Source organism: Pan troglodytes, chromosome 17 (assembly GCF_028858775.2).
Source record: "Pan troglodytes isolate AG18354 chromosome 17, NHGRI_mPanTro3-v2.0_pri, whole genome shotgun sequence".
Classification (NCBI taxonomy): domain Eukaryota; kingdom Metazoa; phylum Chordata; class Mammalia; order Primates; family Hominidae; genus Pan; species Pan troglodytes.
This window is the reverse complement of record NC_072415.2, coordinates 18212772-18226030: the sequence shown is the minus strand read 5'-3', so window position 1 is coordinate 18226030 and position 13259 is coordinate 18212772. Positions and strand designations below refer to the sequence as shown.

Below are 13259 nucleotides of genomic sequence, written 5' to 3'. Positions count from 1 at the left end.
ACCCAGTTGAGTACAATATGAAAACAAACAGAAACCAACCTGGGGAGAAAAATGAATATGAAAAAAGTATAACCCAGTATACATATTTTTTCTTTAAAAAATAATAGAGATGATGTTTCACCATATTCCCCAGGCTGGTCTTGAACTCCTGGGCTCAAGCGATCCACCCACCTCAGCCTCCCAAAGTGCTGGGATTATAGGCATGAGCCATCAAGCCCAGCCTAACCCAGGATTTTTAAAGGGGCAAATATGTGAATAAGCATTTCACAAAGACAAAATCCAAATAGTGGTATTCAGCAAAAATCTTGACTCTAAGGGATGTGAACAAGTTCACCATTCTTCATTTCTAGGAGGAAGTAATTCATTCTGTAAGTATTAATTAATTTGGAGATTTTTGAGTCTCAGAACTTGAACTCTCATGACTTTCAAAATTATAAGCTTCATAATAGTAGGGACTGTAGTTGTTTTGTTCAGGGCTAGAATAGTGACTGGCACTATCACACACACCAAAAAATAGTTAAATACATAAATGAAAAAAAGTATGAAACTACAACTATTTCAGTGTGAATTACCTTCCTGTGTTCTGACACCAGGAGCCTCAGCTGCATTTCAATTTCATTACTTGTTACTGATGCGTCAATTGTGGATGCACACAGAGGTGGAAAGGGAGGAAGGGATGTTGTAGCTCCAGGAGCACACACAGATTTAATTGCTTCCTCACTCATGGGTTTCCATTTGGATTCATCATTCAAATCAAATACACAGGTTTCTACTGCATCAGAGGGTTGACAATTTCCCAGGAACATCTGATGGTTGAAAACACAACCAATTGTTCGATATGGGTACAGTGGTTTGGGCTGTTCAGCAACTGGAGGTTCATCAGGATTGGTAGGTTTATGGATGTACCTAAAAAAAAATTTTATATATGAGAACTTAAAAATTAAGACGGCAGCATCTTACTGAGAAAATTATTCTAACACTTAAGGCCATAACTACTTCTCAGAACTACAATTTAATACTTGTTTTTCTTTTTTATATTTCCACAATTTGATTACTCTGTATTAATTGTATGGTACATCTTTACAATATTGAAACCAACTCTGTTAACAACAGAATACATTCTATGTATACTGTTAAGATCAAAGGCCGGACGCGGTAATCCCAGCACTTTGGGAGGCCGAGGCAGGGGGATCACCTGAGGTCAAGAGTTCGAGACTAGCCTGACCAACATGGTGAAACCCCGTCTCTGCTAAAAATACAAAAATTAGCTGGGCGTGGGAGCACGTGCCTGTAGTCCCAGCTACTCGGGAGGCTAAGCCAGGAGAATTGCTTGAACCCAGGAGGCGGAGGCTGCAGTGAGCCGTCCAGCCTGAGCAACAAGGGCGAAACTCCATCTCCAAGAAAAAAAAATAAAAATAAAAAAAGTTTGCCTGAGATAACATAATTAAAATAATTTGGTTATGCATTTTTAGGCACAACTAACCAAAACATTATTAGGCATGATTATCTACCAGGGAGAAAGAGGACTCAGGGGAATGAAAAGAGGGCCCAGGGCTGGGCCTCTAGAATACACACATTTAAAGACAAGATGAAGGAAAAACTGAGCACAGCCAGAGAGGAATAATAAATATTGAAAGACAATGATAAAAAAGAAGCTAAGGAAAGAGAATGTTCCATGAAGAAAGAAGTGAGACAGCCAGGTGGAAAGGGGTCCCCAGAGAAACTCCAACCAGCCTGTGCACTGGGAGGAGTGCACACTGGGGAGAAGCCACAGAAGTTCGAGCAATTTGCAGTGGGGAGGAGCCTGGCCCCTCCTCTTCCTGAGTGGAAGCTGGAATTCAATCTGCAAAGCAGGAAGCACACTAGCAGGCACGAAGCACACTAGCAGGCACTCTGGCTTTGTGGAGCGTCCCTGTTTCCCAGTGTTTTTCCTTTTTGTTCAATAAATTCCATTTTTCTCCCCCTTCAAATTGCCTGCGAGCCTAATTTTTCGTGGCCATGTGACAAGGACTCAGCTCTTAGCTGAACTAAGGAAGAAGTCCTACAACAGAAGTACTCAGCTGTTTCAAAATCTAATGACAGGCTAAAGTACTTTAAAAATGTGTCCAGTGGATTTGCCAACATGGAGATGGTAACCACATCAAATTTTAAAAAGAAATCATCATTTACAACTTGACCTTATTTTCAGACTTAGGGATGATCATCAGAAAAAAACATATGCCGGCCAGGCATGGTGGCTCATGCCTATAATCTCAGCACTTTGGAAGGCTGTGGCGGGCAGACTGCTTGAGCCCAGGAGTTCAAGACCAGCCTAGACAACACAGCAAAACCTCATCCCTATAAAAAAATTAGCTAGGCATGGCTGTGCACACCTGCAGTCCCAGCTACGCAAGAGGCTGAGGTAGGAGGACCACCGGAACCCAGGAGGGGGAGGCTGCAGTGGGCTGTGACTGTGCCACTGCACTCCAGCCTGAGCAACAGAATGAGACACTGCAAAAAAAAAAAAAAGAGAAAACTGAAAAAAAAATATGCTAATCATACAAAACTAGTAAACATAATTTACTGTTTACCAACATCATGTTGGTAAAGAATATTTGAGGTAAAAGTTTTCTTAGAGTTCATTTACTTGGCTGCCATAATTGAAGTACTTTTTTACATAATCACTGAAAAGGCTCTAACTAAAATCATCAACACATACCTTCAAGTACCATCAACATGGACAAAAAACCCTTATAATTTAAAATACTTATAACTTAAGCTGGACACGGTGGCTCACGCCTGTAATCCCAGCACTTTGGGAGGCTGAGGTAGGTGGATCACCTGAGGTCAGGAGTTCGAGACCAGCCTGGCTAACATGGTGAAAACTTGTCTCTACTAAAAATACAAAAATCAGCCAGGTGCGATGGCACGTGCCTGTAATCCCAGCTATTTGGGAGGCTGAGGCAGGAGAATCTGCTTGAACCTGGGAGGTGGAGGTTGCAGTGAGCTGAGATTATGCCAGTGCACTCCAGCCTGAGCGACAGAGCGAGACTCCATCTCAAAAAAAAAAAAAAAAAAACATAACTACATTTTAATATCCTTATAAACTTAGTAAACTAACCTGTGTCCTGTTAAACTCTCCCAAAAAGTGATGGTCCCATCAGTTCCACAAGTCATAACCCATGCATGAGGTACTCCTTTTGCCTTGGTCCCAACACAAACAAAGGCTTCTAATCCATATCCAAGAAGAAGGCTGCATAGAAGGTTAGCGTGATCTTCACAGTCACCCTGGAAGATAAATTAAAATGAAGTATTCATTCTTCCATATTATTTCCTCATTACATACTTAAATACTAAATTATAATAAAAATTTATTGGCTGGGCACAGTGGCTCACACCTGTAATCCCAACACTTTGGGAGGCCAAGGCAGGTGGATCACATGACGTCAGGAGTTTAAGACCAGCCTGGCCAACATAAGGAAACTCTGTCTCTACTAAAAATACAAAAATTAGCCGGGTGTGGTGGCACACACCATTAGTCCCAGCTACTCGGGAGGCGAGGCAAGAGAATCACATGAACTTGGGACGCAGAGGTTGCAGTGAGCTGTAATCGCGCCACTGCATTCCAGCCTCAGCAACAGAGTAAGATTCTGTTTCCAAAAAAAAAAAAAAAAATGTTTATAAAGAACTCACACAACACAGAAAGAAAAGTAGAACTTTTTTTTTTTTTTTTTTTGAGACAGGGTCTTCCTCTGTCACCCAGGCTGGTGACATGATTCATAGCAGCCTTGACCTCCCGGGCTTAAGTGATTTTCCCATCTCAGCCTCCCAAGTAGCTGGGACTAAAGGTGTGCACCACGACACCTAGCTAATTTTTAAATTTTTTTTGTATAAACAGGGGTCTTACTGTGTTACCCAGGCTGCTCTTGAACTCCTGGGCTCAAGTGATCCTCCTGCCTCAGCCTCCCAAAGTGTTGGGATTACAGGCATGAGCTCCTGTGCCCAGCATGGAATATTTTAATAGATTAATAGCTGAAGGACATGAACAAACAAGCAAACAAGTCATACAGCAAGAAATGCAAATAAATGGAAAACACTCAACCAATGACTGATAGTATCTATATGTGATAATTTCAAGAAAATATATACATAAGAAAAATGACTGGCAAGAACAACAACAAAATGCCAACAATGGTTATTACTGGGGACGTTATATATAATTTTCCACTCTATTTTCCAGATTTTCTTTGGTTATATTACTTTCAATTTTAAAAAGTTATAAAGACCCATAAAAAAATATAAAATATTAGCTGGGTATGGTGGTGTGTGCCTGTAATCCCAGCTACTCGGGAGGCTGAGGCAGGAGAATCGCTTGAACCCGGGAGGCAGAGATTGCAGTGAGCTGAGATCGTGCCACTGCACTCCAGCCTGGACAACAGAGTGAGACTCTGTCTCAAAAAAAAAAAAAAGAAAAAAAGAAAAGAAAATATCTGATACTGTGTTCTGTGAAAAAAATTACCAAGATATTAAACACTATGGCTACAATTTTGTATTTAAGTGTAGGAAGACTACACGCGAAAGCAAAAATAACTATTTGAGTTGAGTGTCCGAACGAAGAAATTTCTTTTTTTTTTCCTCTCTTTTGAGATAGGGTCTAGTTCTGACACCCAGGCTGGAGTGCAGTGGCATGATCTCAGCTCACTGCTGCCTTGACGTCCTCAGCTCACTGCAGCCTTGATGTCCCCAGCTCAAGTGATTCCCCCGCCTCAGCCTCCTGAATAGCTGGGACCACAGGCACTCATCACCAGGCCCAGCTATTTTTTGTGTTTTTGTAGAGACAAGGTTTCACCAAGTTGCCCTGGCTGGTCTCGAATTCCTGGACTCAAGCAATCCGCTTGCCTCAGCCTCCCAAAGTGCTGGGACTACAGGCATGAGCCACCTTACCTGGCCAAGAAATCTCTTTCTCCAAAAAATTGGATTTGGTGGTGCTACAGTTTTTTAAAAAAAATCAACTGTAAGAAAACAAATAGCATTTTATAGTTCTTAAAGTGGCTTTACAAAAATGTAATAACCAATCTTTTATTTTTTAATTTACTTTTTTCTTTTTTGAGACGTAGTCTCACTCTGTCACCCAGGCTGGAATGCAGTGGCATGACCTCGGCTCACTACAACCTCCTCCTCCTCCCGGGTTCCAATGATTCTCAGCCTCCCGAGTAGCTAGGACTACAGGCGTGCACCACCACACCCAGCTAATTTTTGTATTTTTAGTAGAGATAGAGTTTCACCATGTTGGCCAGGTTGGTCTTGAACTCCTGACCTCAAGTGATCCACCCACCTCGGCCTCCCAAAGTACTGGGATTACAGGCATGAGCCACTGCGCCTGGCTTAATCAACCTTTTAGACCCAATTATTTCTGAGATTTTGTCCTAAAGAAAATTCAGAAGTAAAATAATAATATCTGCAAAGATAGTCAGTGTGAAAGTTCATTCACGGCAACATTAAAAAATTTAAAATGAGCTTAACTTTATGGCCAGGTGTGCCAGCTTTTGCCTGTAATCTCAGCACTTTGGGAGGCTGAGGCGGGCAGATCACTTGAGGCCAGGAGTTTGAGACCACCCTGGCCAAGAAACCCCATCTCTACTAAAAATACCAAAAAAAAAAAAAAAAAAGCCAGGCATGGTGGCTCCATGCCTGTAGTCCCAGCTACTCAGGAGGCTGAGGTAGGAGAATTGCTTGAGGCTGGGAGGCGGAGGTTGCAGTGAGCCGAGATCGTGACACTGCACTCCAGCCTGGGCGACAGAGCGAGACCCCGTCCTAAACAAAAACAAAAGAAAACAACAACAACAAAACCACTGAATAAAAAAAAAAGAGCCTAACTTGGCAGTTCCTACAATAGGGAAACAGTTAAGTGTATTTTGTATATTGACTCAAGAAAACTTAAACACTCATTAAAAAATGGAAATCAGCACTTTAGGAGGCAGAGGCGGGCAGATCACCTAACGTCAGGAGTTCGAGACCAGCCTAGCCAACACAGTGAAACCCCATCTCTACTAAAAATACAAAAATGAGCTGGGGGTGGTGGCGGGCACCTGTAATCCCAGCTACTAGGTAGGCTGAGGCAGGAGAACCGCTTGAACCCAGGAGACGGAGGTTGCAGTGGGCCGAGATCATGCCATTGCACTCCAGCCTGGGCGACAAGAGGAAAACTCTGTCTCATTTAAAAAAAAAAAGGAAATCAGAAAGACTGTAGCAACACATAGAAAAATGTTCATAGCATAATGCTTAATTATAAAGCAAGATACAAAAATTTATTTACAATAATTATAATTATGAAATAAATGATACATATACAGCAGAAAAAATATAAAAAGAAATAATAAACTAGGAATAGAATTATAGGTAAAGTTTCACCATTACTGTTGTAATGCTGTTGTTTGTACAGTAAAAAAATCTAAATATATATATTATATATATATTACATATATATATATTTTTTGAGACAGAGTCTTGCTCTGTCATACAGTTTGGAGTGCAGTGGCACGATCTCAGCTCACTGCAACCTCCACCTCATGGGTTCAAGTGATTCTCCTTTTTTTGTGTTTTTAGTAGAGATAGGGTTTCACCGTATCAGCAAGGATGATCTCGATCTCCTGACCTCGTGATCCGCCTGCCTCAGCCTCCCAAAGTGCTGGGATTGCAGGCGTAAGCCACCACACCTGGCCCATGCCTGGGTAATTTTTATAGTTTTTTAGAGACAGGGATTTTGCCATGTTGCCCAGGTTTGTCTGGAACTTCTGGGCTCAAGTGATTTGCCCACCTTGGCCTACCCAAGTGCTGGAATTGCAGGCGTGAGCCACCATGCCTGGCCTGCTGTCACCTTTATTTTTTTTGAGACAGAGTCTCACTCCGTCGCCCAGGCTAAAGATAGTTTTTTGTTTTTTTTTTTGAGATGGAGTTTTGCTCTTATTGCCCACACTGGAGTGCGATGGCATGATCTCGGCTCACTGCAACCTCCACCTCCCAGGTTCAAGTGATTCTCCTGCCTCAGCCTCCCAAGTAGCTGGGATTACAGGAGCCCGCCACCGTGGCTGGCTAATGTTTGTATTTTTTCAGTAGAGGTGGAGTTTCTCCATGTTAGCCAGGCTGTTCTAGAACTCCCGACCACAGGTGATCCACCATCCCCGGCCTCCCAAAGTGCTGGGATTACAGGCGTGAGCCACCGCACCTGGCCTAAAGATAGTTTTACTTGTTTGTTATCATACTATCAACATTTTTAGAACACAGATTAGGAAATATCCCATAATCTATAAAATTAGTTTACTAAAATCAAGTCATTCAAAAAGTGTAATTAAATATACATTTGTATTTAAATACAAACTAAACAAAATAGCATGCAATTCAAGATTTTTTCTATTTTAATATTTTTTCTATATTAATTTTGTACTGCCATTTTCTCTTTTTTTTTTTATGGAGTTTTGCTCGTTGCCCAGGCTGGAGTGCAATGGCGCGATCTCAGCTCACCACAGCCTCCGCCTCCCAGGTTCAAGCAATTCTCCTGCCTCAGCCTCCTCAGTAGCTAAGATTATAGGCATGTGCCACCACACCACGCTAATTTTGTACTTTTAGTGGAGACGGGGTTTCTCCACGTTGGTCAGACTGGTCTCGAACTCCTGACCTCAGGTGATCCACCCACCTCGGCCTCCCAAAGTGCTGGGATTACAGGCATGAGCCACCGCGCCCAGCCTTATTTTCTCTTTTTTAAAGATGTATTATCTGAGCAAATTGCAACACATCAGTAGTACCAGAAAGCCATGGTCTGGTCCTGGTGCTGTTCCTAATTCATTCTGCAACTTGATTTCTGAGATTTTAGCACTTGTAGGTCCCTACATCACAGAAATCACAATAAATAAGAAACTACATGAGAAAATAAAGATGCTGAGTTTTTTGTGTATTGATATTTAAATGTTATGAAAAACGAACAAGGTTCTGACGTGGTCAAGTTGATAGCACCCCAAAGCGGTTAGTTCCAGGACCCTTGCAAAACAAAATCCGTGGATACTCAAGGCTTATATAAAATAGTTTTTTTTTTTTTTTTTTTTGAGACGAGTCTTGCTCTGTCCTCAGGCTAGAGTGCAATGGTGCGATCTCGGCTCACTGCAACCTCCGCCTCCAGGGTCCAAGTGATTCTCCTGCCTCAGCCTCCTGAGTAGCTGGGATTACAGGCACACGACACCATGCCCAGATAATTTTTTGTATTTTAGTAGAGATAGGGTTTCACCATGTTGCCCAGACTGGTCTTGAACTCCTGACCTCAGGTGATCCACCTGCCTCAGCCTCCCAAAATGCTGGGATACAGGCATGAGCCACTGCGGCCAGCCAAAATGGTATAGTATTTTATATATAACCTAAGCACATCCTCCTATATACTTTAAATCACCTCTAAATTGTTTAAAAATCTCAATACAATGTAAATGCTACATAAACGTTGTTACACACCATTTTTTTATTTGTACTATTTTTTATTATTGTATTGTTATTTTTTACTTTTATAAGTATTTTTGATCTGCAGTTGGTTGAATCTACAGATACAGAACCTGTGGGTACAGAGGGTTGACTATATGTGCATTTTTCTAAGGCATTCTTTTACAAATGGATAACAAATTCAGAGTAACTATGATATACTGCTACTTAATTCTATTATGTGTGTATAATACCTTGTTTCTACAGAGAAAGGCCAGCAGAGTGCACCACTGCTCCTGTTTACCTCCTCCTCCAATAACAGGAGCTCGTTCATAACCAAGGACATTAACAAATCTTGCTGCTTGCCTTGGAGTATCAAGAAGCCGTCCAGCTCGAAGTGGTTTAACATAGGAACAGACTGGTCTATTTATCCCATTTTCATCCTAGGGAAAAGGGGAAAAACATCTGTAATGACATATTAATCATCCCCAATTATGTTTTTCTCAAATACATTAATGTAGGATAAAATAATTCAGCATACCATTGATTGAGTGCTTACCTTGTATCCAGTATTTGGCTGCAAAGTGCTGTGTATATAATTTCCCTTAATCCTCATCTCCATTATTTTCATTTTATAGATGAAAACTGAGGAGCTACAGCTATTATGCAACAGAGCCAGGTTCAAGCTCTGAGCTGTTTTACTCCAAAGGCTGTGGCAATAAGAACTCCTCTGAGAAATGTGTGGGTAGGTATGTAGGGGAGGGAGAAGTGCTCTAAGCTGAAGTATTTTTTCACATTACCATATAGAATTTAACAACATATAGCCAGACAGAACAAATAACTCTTCTGATTGGCTGATATAACAGAAATGATTGTAGCTTGATTCTAGTTTGTTTCCATTAGGGCCTCAAATTTAGAGATCCACAGGAAACAATAATTTGTTAACCAAGTCAACTGAAAGCAAAATTTCAAAAAACACTCTAGAAAAAGTTTTACATCCTAAATACAGGATATCTCCTGGTGTTGGTGCTGAATAACTTGTATGCATATATAGGTCTCTGATGACTGTCTACCACTGTGATTTTACAGTTAGTATTACCAAAGCCCACAATCTCTTTACCTTCATGGTTACTGATACGGCACTGTGAAAGGGCCACTTACTATTCAAGATTTGGAGATGACCTACCCTCCCTGATAGGGTTCCTCAGGACATGAGATCTAACCCAGCCAACAGAAACACCATCTGTTTGAATTATCAGAACCACTGATGTCTTTCTCCACAACCACAACATCTTTTTCCAATATAGTCCCATACTTTAGCCAGGAAAAAAAAAACTCACTTATTTACATTTGATTATAATGAGAAAGATCATTAATTTTTATGTTGCAGAGCAAATTGGCTATAGATTCCACTCATACCTATAGTTCTCAACTGCAGAAGGCATCAATTTTTTTTGTTTTTTTTTTTGAGACAGAGTCTCGCTGTTGTCCAGGCTGGAGTGCAGTAGCGTGATCTCGGCTCGCTGCAACCTCCGCCCGCGGGTTCAAGCAATTCTTGTGCCTCAGCCTCCTGAGTAGCTGGGATTACAGGTATGTGCCACCACACCTGGCTAATTTTTGTATTTTTGTAGAGATGGGGTTTCACGATGTTGACCAGGCTGGTCTCAAACTCCTGACCTCAAGTGATCCGCCCACCTCGACCTCCCAAAGTGCTGGGATTACAGGCGTGAGCCACTGTGCCTGGCCTAGAGGGCACCAATTTTTAAAACAGAGGATTATTATTCTAATTTTGGGGGGATGTAGAGAACTATGGTTTTCTTTTACATGAACTTAGCATTACTAATAATCTAGTGTGGTATAAGAATACTAAGTCCTGAAATCACAAACTAAATATTAAAAGGATATCCTCAATCCTCAAGTGATTTACATTTTCTTAAAACCTAATGGCCTTAGGCTGGGCACGGTGGCTCACGCCTGTAATCCCAGCACTTTGGGAGGCCAAGGCGGGTGGATCACGAGGTCAGGAGATCAAGACCATCCTGGCTAACATGGTGAAACCCCGTCTCTACTAAAAATACAAAAAAAATTAGCCGGGCATGTGGTCCCAGCAACTTGGGAGGCTGAGGCAGGAGAATGGCATGAATCTGGGAGGCGGAGCTTGCAGTGAGCCGAGATCGTGCCACTGCACTCCAGCCTGGGCGAGAGCGAGACTCCATCTCAAAAAAGAAAAAAAAAAAACCTAGTGGCCTTTAAGTTCAATTTCTGTAACTTATTTTAAAGTTTCTTGCACTAAAAAGTTCAAAAAGCATCATTCAATGAATTACTACTGTACTATAGCAAAACCAGCTAACAAAGGGTAAAAAGAATAACGAATTTTTAAGTATAATGGCCACGGCAAATCTACATATCTTTGGTTAGGATTGAGGTGCAGGACTGTTACTCCTATTCTTACAAATCCACTAACAGGCAAGAAAAGATGAGCACATAAGAAGTGGAAGCATTTGCCTAAGTCAATCATCAATAGTAGCATCTTAGAATGTAAGATATATCGTTTTATTACAGCAATATTCTAATATTATCTAAATGTATCCCCACAAGCTACTTAAGTGTTTTGAAAAGTTAATATTTCAACCTCTGAATGGGCACTGTCCAGTGAGAAAATCACTAACCATTATGAGCTATTTAAATTTTAATTAAAATTTAAAATTCAATTATTTTTAGTCATAATAGCCACATTTTGAATGCTCAGTACATGGCTGGTGGCTACCATACTGGTTAGCACAGATACAGAATATTTCCATCATTGCAAAAAAGTTCTTGGCCAGGTATGGTGGCTCACGCCTATGATCCCAGCACTTTGGGAGGCCGAGGCGGGCGGGTCATGAGGTCAGGAGATCGAGACCATCCTGGCTAACACAGTGAAACCCCATCTCTACTAAAAACACAAAAAATTAGCCAGGCATGGTGGCACGTGCCTGTAGTCCCAGCTACTTGGGAGGCTGAGGCAGGAGAATCACTTGAATCTGGGAGGTGGAGGTTGCAGTGAGCCAAGATCGCACCACTGCACTCAAGCCTGGGTGATAGAGACTCTGTCTCACAACAACAACAAAAACAAGTTCTTTACTTTACTTTCAGTGCTGGATACATTAGAAATTTTTTTGGCCTGGATATGTATATTAACGTTTTGATTTATAACTATTGTTTTTATAATTAGATTGACTGCTTTACACTGATGTTGTTTAATTTCAGAACTGGTCAAACACAGGAAGCAGCAGCAAGAAACAGTTCTGAGGAATCTAAATTAAATCAGCATTTTATTTACTCTATGTATATGGAAAGAGGTGGCATAAACCAAAAAGGCACCAGTTGAAACTCCAATTTAATACAGACTTTGCCATGACTGAGTTGCTGTTTGGCCTTGAAAAGACTGTTCACTTCTCTAACCTTCATACTGTTTACAAAAAGAGCCAATGCCTGGCCACTTGACAATCTTATACGGTTACTGTGAAACTAAATTACCTTCTATGGTTCAAATCTTACAATGAATTCTGAGAGAGGAACTCGTTTATTTCCTAAAAGAAAATCCCACTTCCTTGACTTCCTTAGTGCATTTCCACTTCTTCCTCCTCTTTGATCCTGCCATTTCTGATTCACTGCCTCACTCCATCCTGAGTCCTCTCTAGTTCCTAATTCCACGTGGCAATGAATAAATGCCTCAGACTATACAGACAGCAGGGAGCCAGTTTTTTAAAAATATATATATATATATGTATATTTTTTGTTGTTGTTATTGTTTTGAGACAGAGTCTCACTCTGTCGCCCAGGCTGGAGTGCAATGGCGTGATCTTCGCTCACTGCAACCTCCGCCTCCCAAGTTAAGCAATTCTCCTGCCTCAGCCTCCTGACTAACTGGGATTATAGGTGCCTGCCACCAAGCCTGGCTAATTTTTGTATTTTTAGTAGAGACAAGGTTTCGCCATGTTGGCCAGGCTGGTCTCAAACCCCTGACCTCAGAGGATCCACCTGCCTCGGCCTCCCCAAGTGCTGGGATTACAGGCGTGAGCCACCGCGCCTGGCCAGGAAGCCAGTTATATTTTGATTGGTTTCTCCTTGCCTTTGTCCTGATAATGTTGTTACCTTGCCAACCAGTCATTCAATATATAAACAACGCTATCAGAAAGTCAGAAGCCATTTCCCTTATTCCCACCTCTAGTCAACCTCTCATTCCCAAGCTCCCCATCTGGACACTAAACCACTTTTAGCCTGTTCCAAAATCTAGGGAAAGTAGGGTAAAGCTGGATGAATGTACAGTATTTGAGAAACTTAACTTAAAATAATATACTACACTATACTTACATGAAAGCATCCATATGAGGCTGAATATATACAAAATATTTGAACTGTTCCTTAGGAGTTACAAAAAATACGTGAACCTGACCAAATTTTTTTTTTTTTTTTTTTTTAGACGGAGTCTTGCTCTGTTGCCCAGGCCGGACTGCAGTGGTGCTATCTCGGCTCACCCCAAGTTCCGCCTCCCGGGTTCACGCCATTCTCCTGCCTCAGCCTCCCGAGTAGCTGCGACTATAGGAGCCCGCCATCACGCCCGGCTAATTTTTTGTGTTTTTAGTAGAAATGGGGTTTCACGGTGTTAGCCAGGATGGTCTCGATCTCCTGACCTCTTGATCCACCCACCTCAGCCTCCCCAAGTGCTGGGATTACAGGCGTGAGCCACCGCGCCTAGCTGACCTGACCATATATTTTATATTGGTCTGTTAAAGAGAGAAAATGGGTTTAGGACTCAGGAAAAATGGAGGCAGAGA

At 41.6% G+C, this 13259-nt stretch overlaps 1 protein-coding gene across 6 annotated transcripts in view; it reads right to left on the bottom strand.

The window, feature by feature from the left end:
• CEP76 (centrosomal protein 76) overlaps window positions 1-13259 on the bottom strand; it is a 39062-nt gene that overhangs the window by 13851 nt on the left and 11952 nt on the right. For all 6 annotated transcript variants that reach the window (XR_010152013.1, XM_016933264.2, XM_016933263.3 and 3 more), the window contains 3 exons: window positions 8694-8882; window positions 3101-3267; window positions 573-906 (listed from right to left, as the gene is read on the bottom strand). Coding sequence is in view for 5 of the 6 variants with exons in the window: in XM_016933264.2 (XP_016788753.1) it covers window positions 573-906; window positions 3101-3267; window positions 8694-8882 (690 nt within the window). In the remaining variant the exon portion in view is untranslated. The remainder of the gene's footprint in view (window positions 1-572; window positions 907-3100; window positions 3268-8693; window positions 8883-13259) is intronic.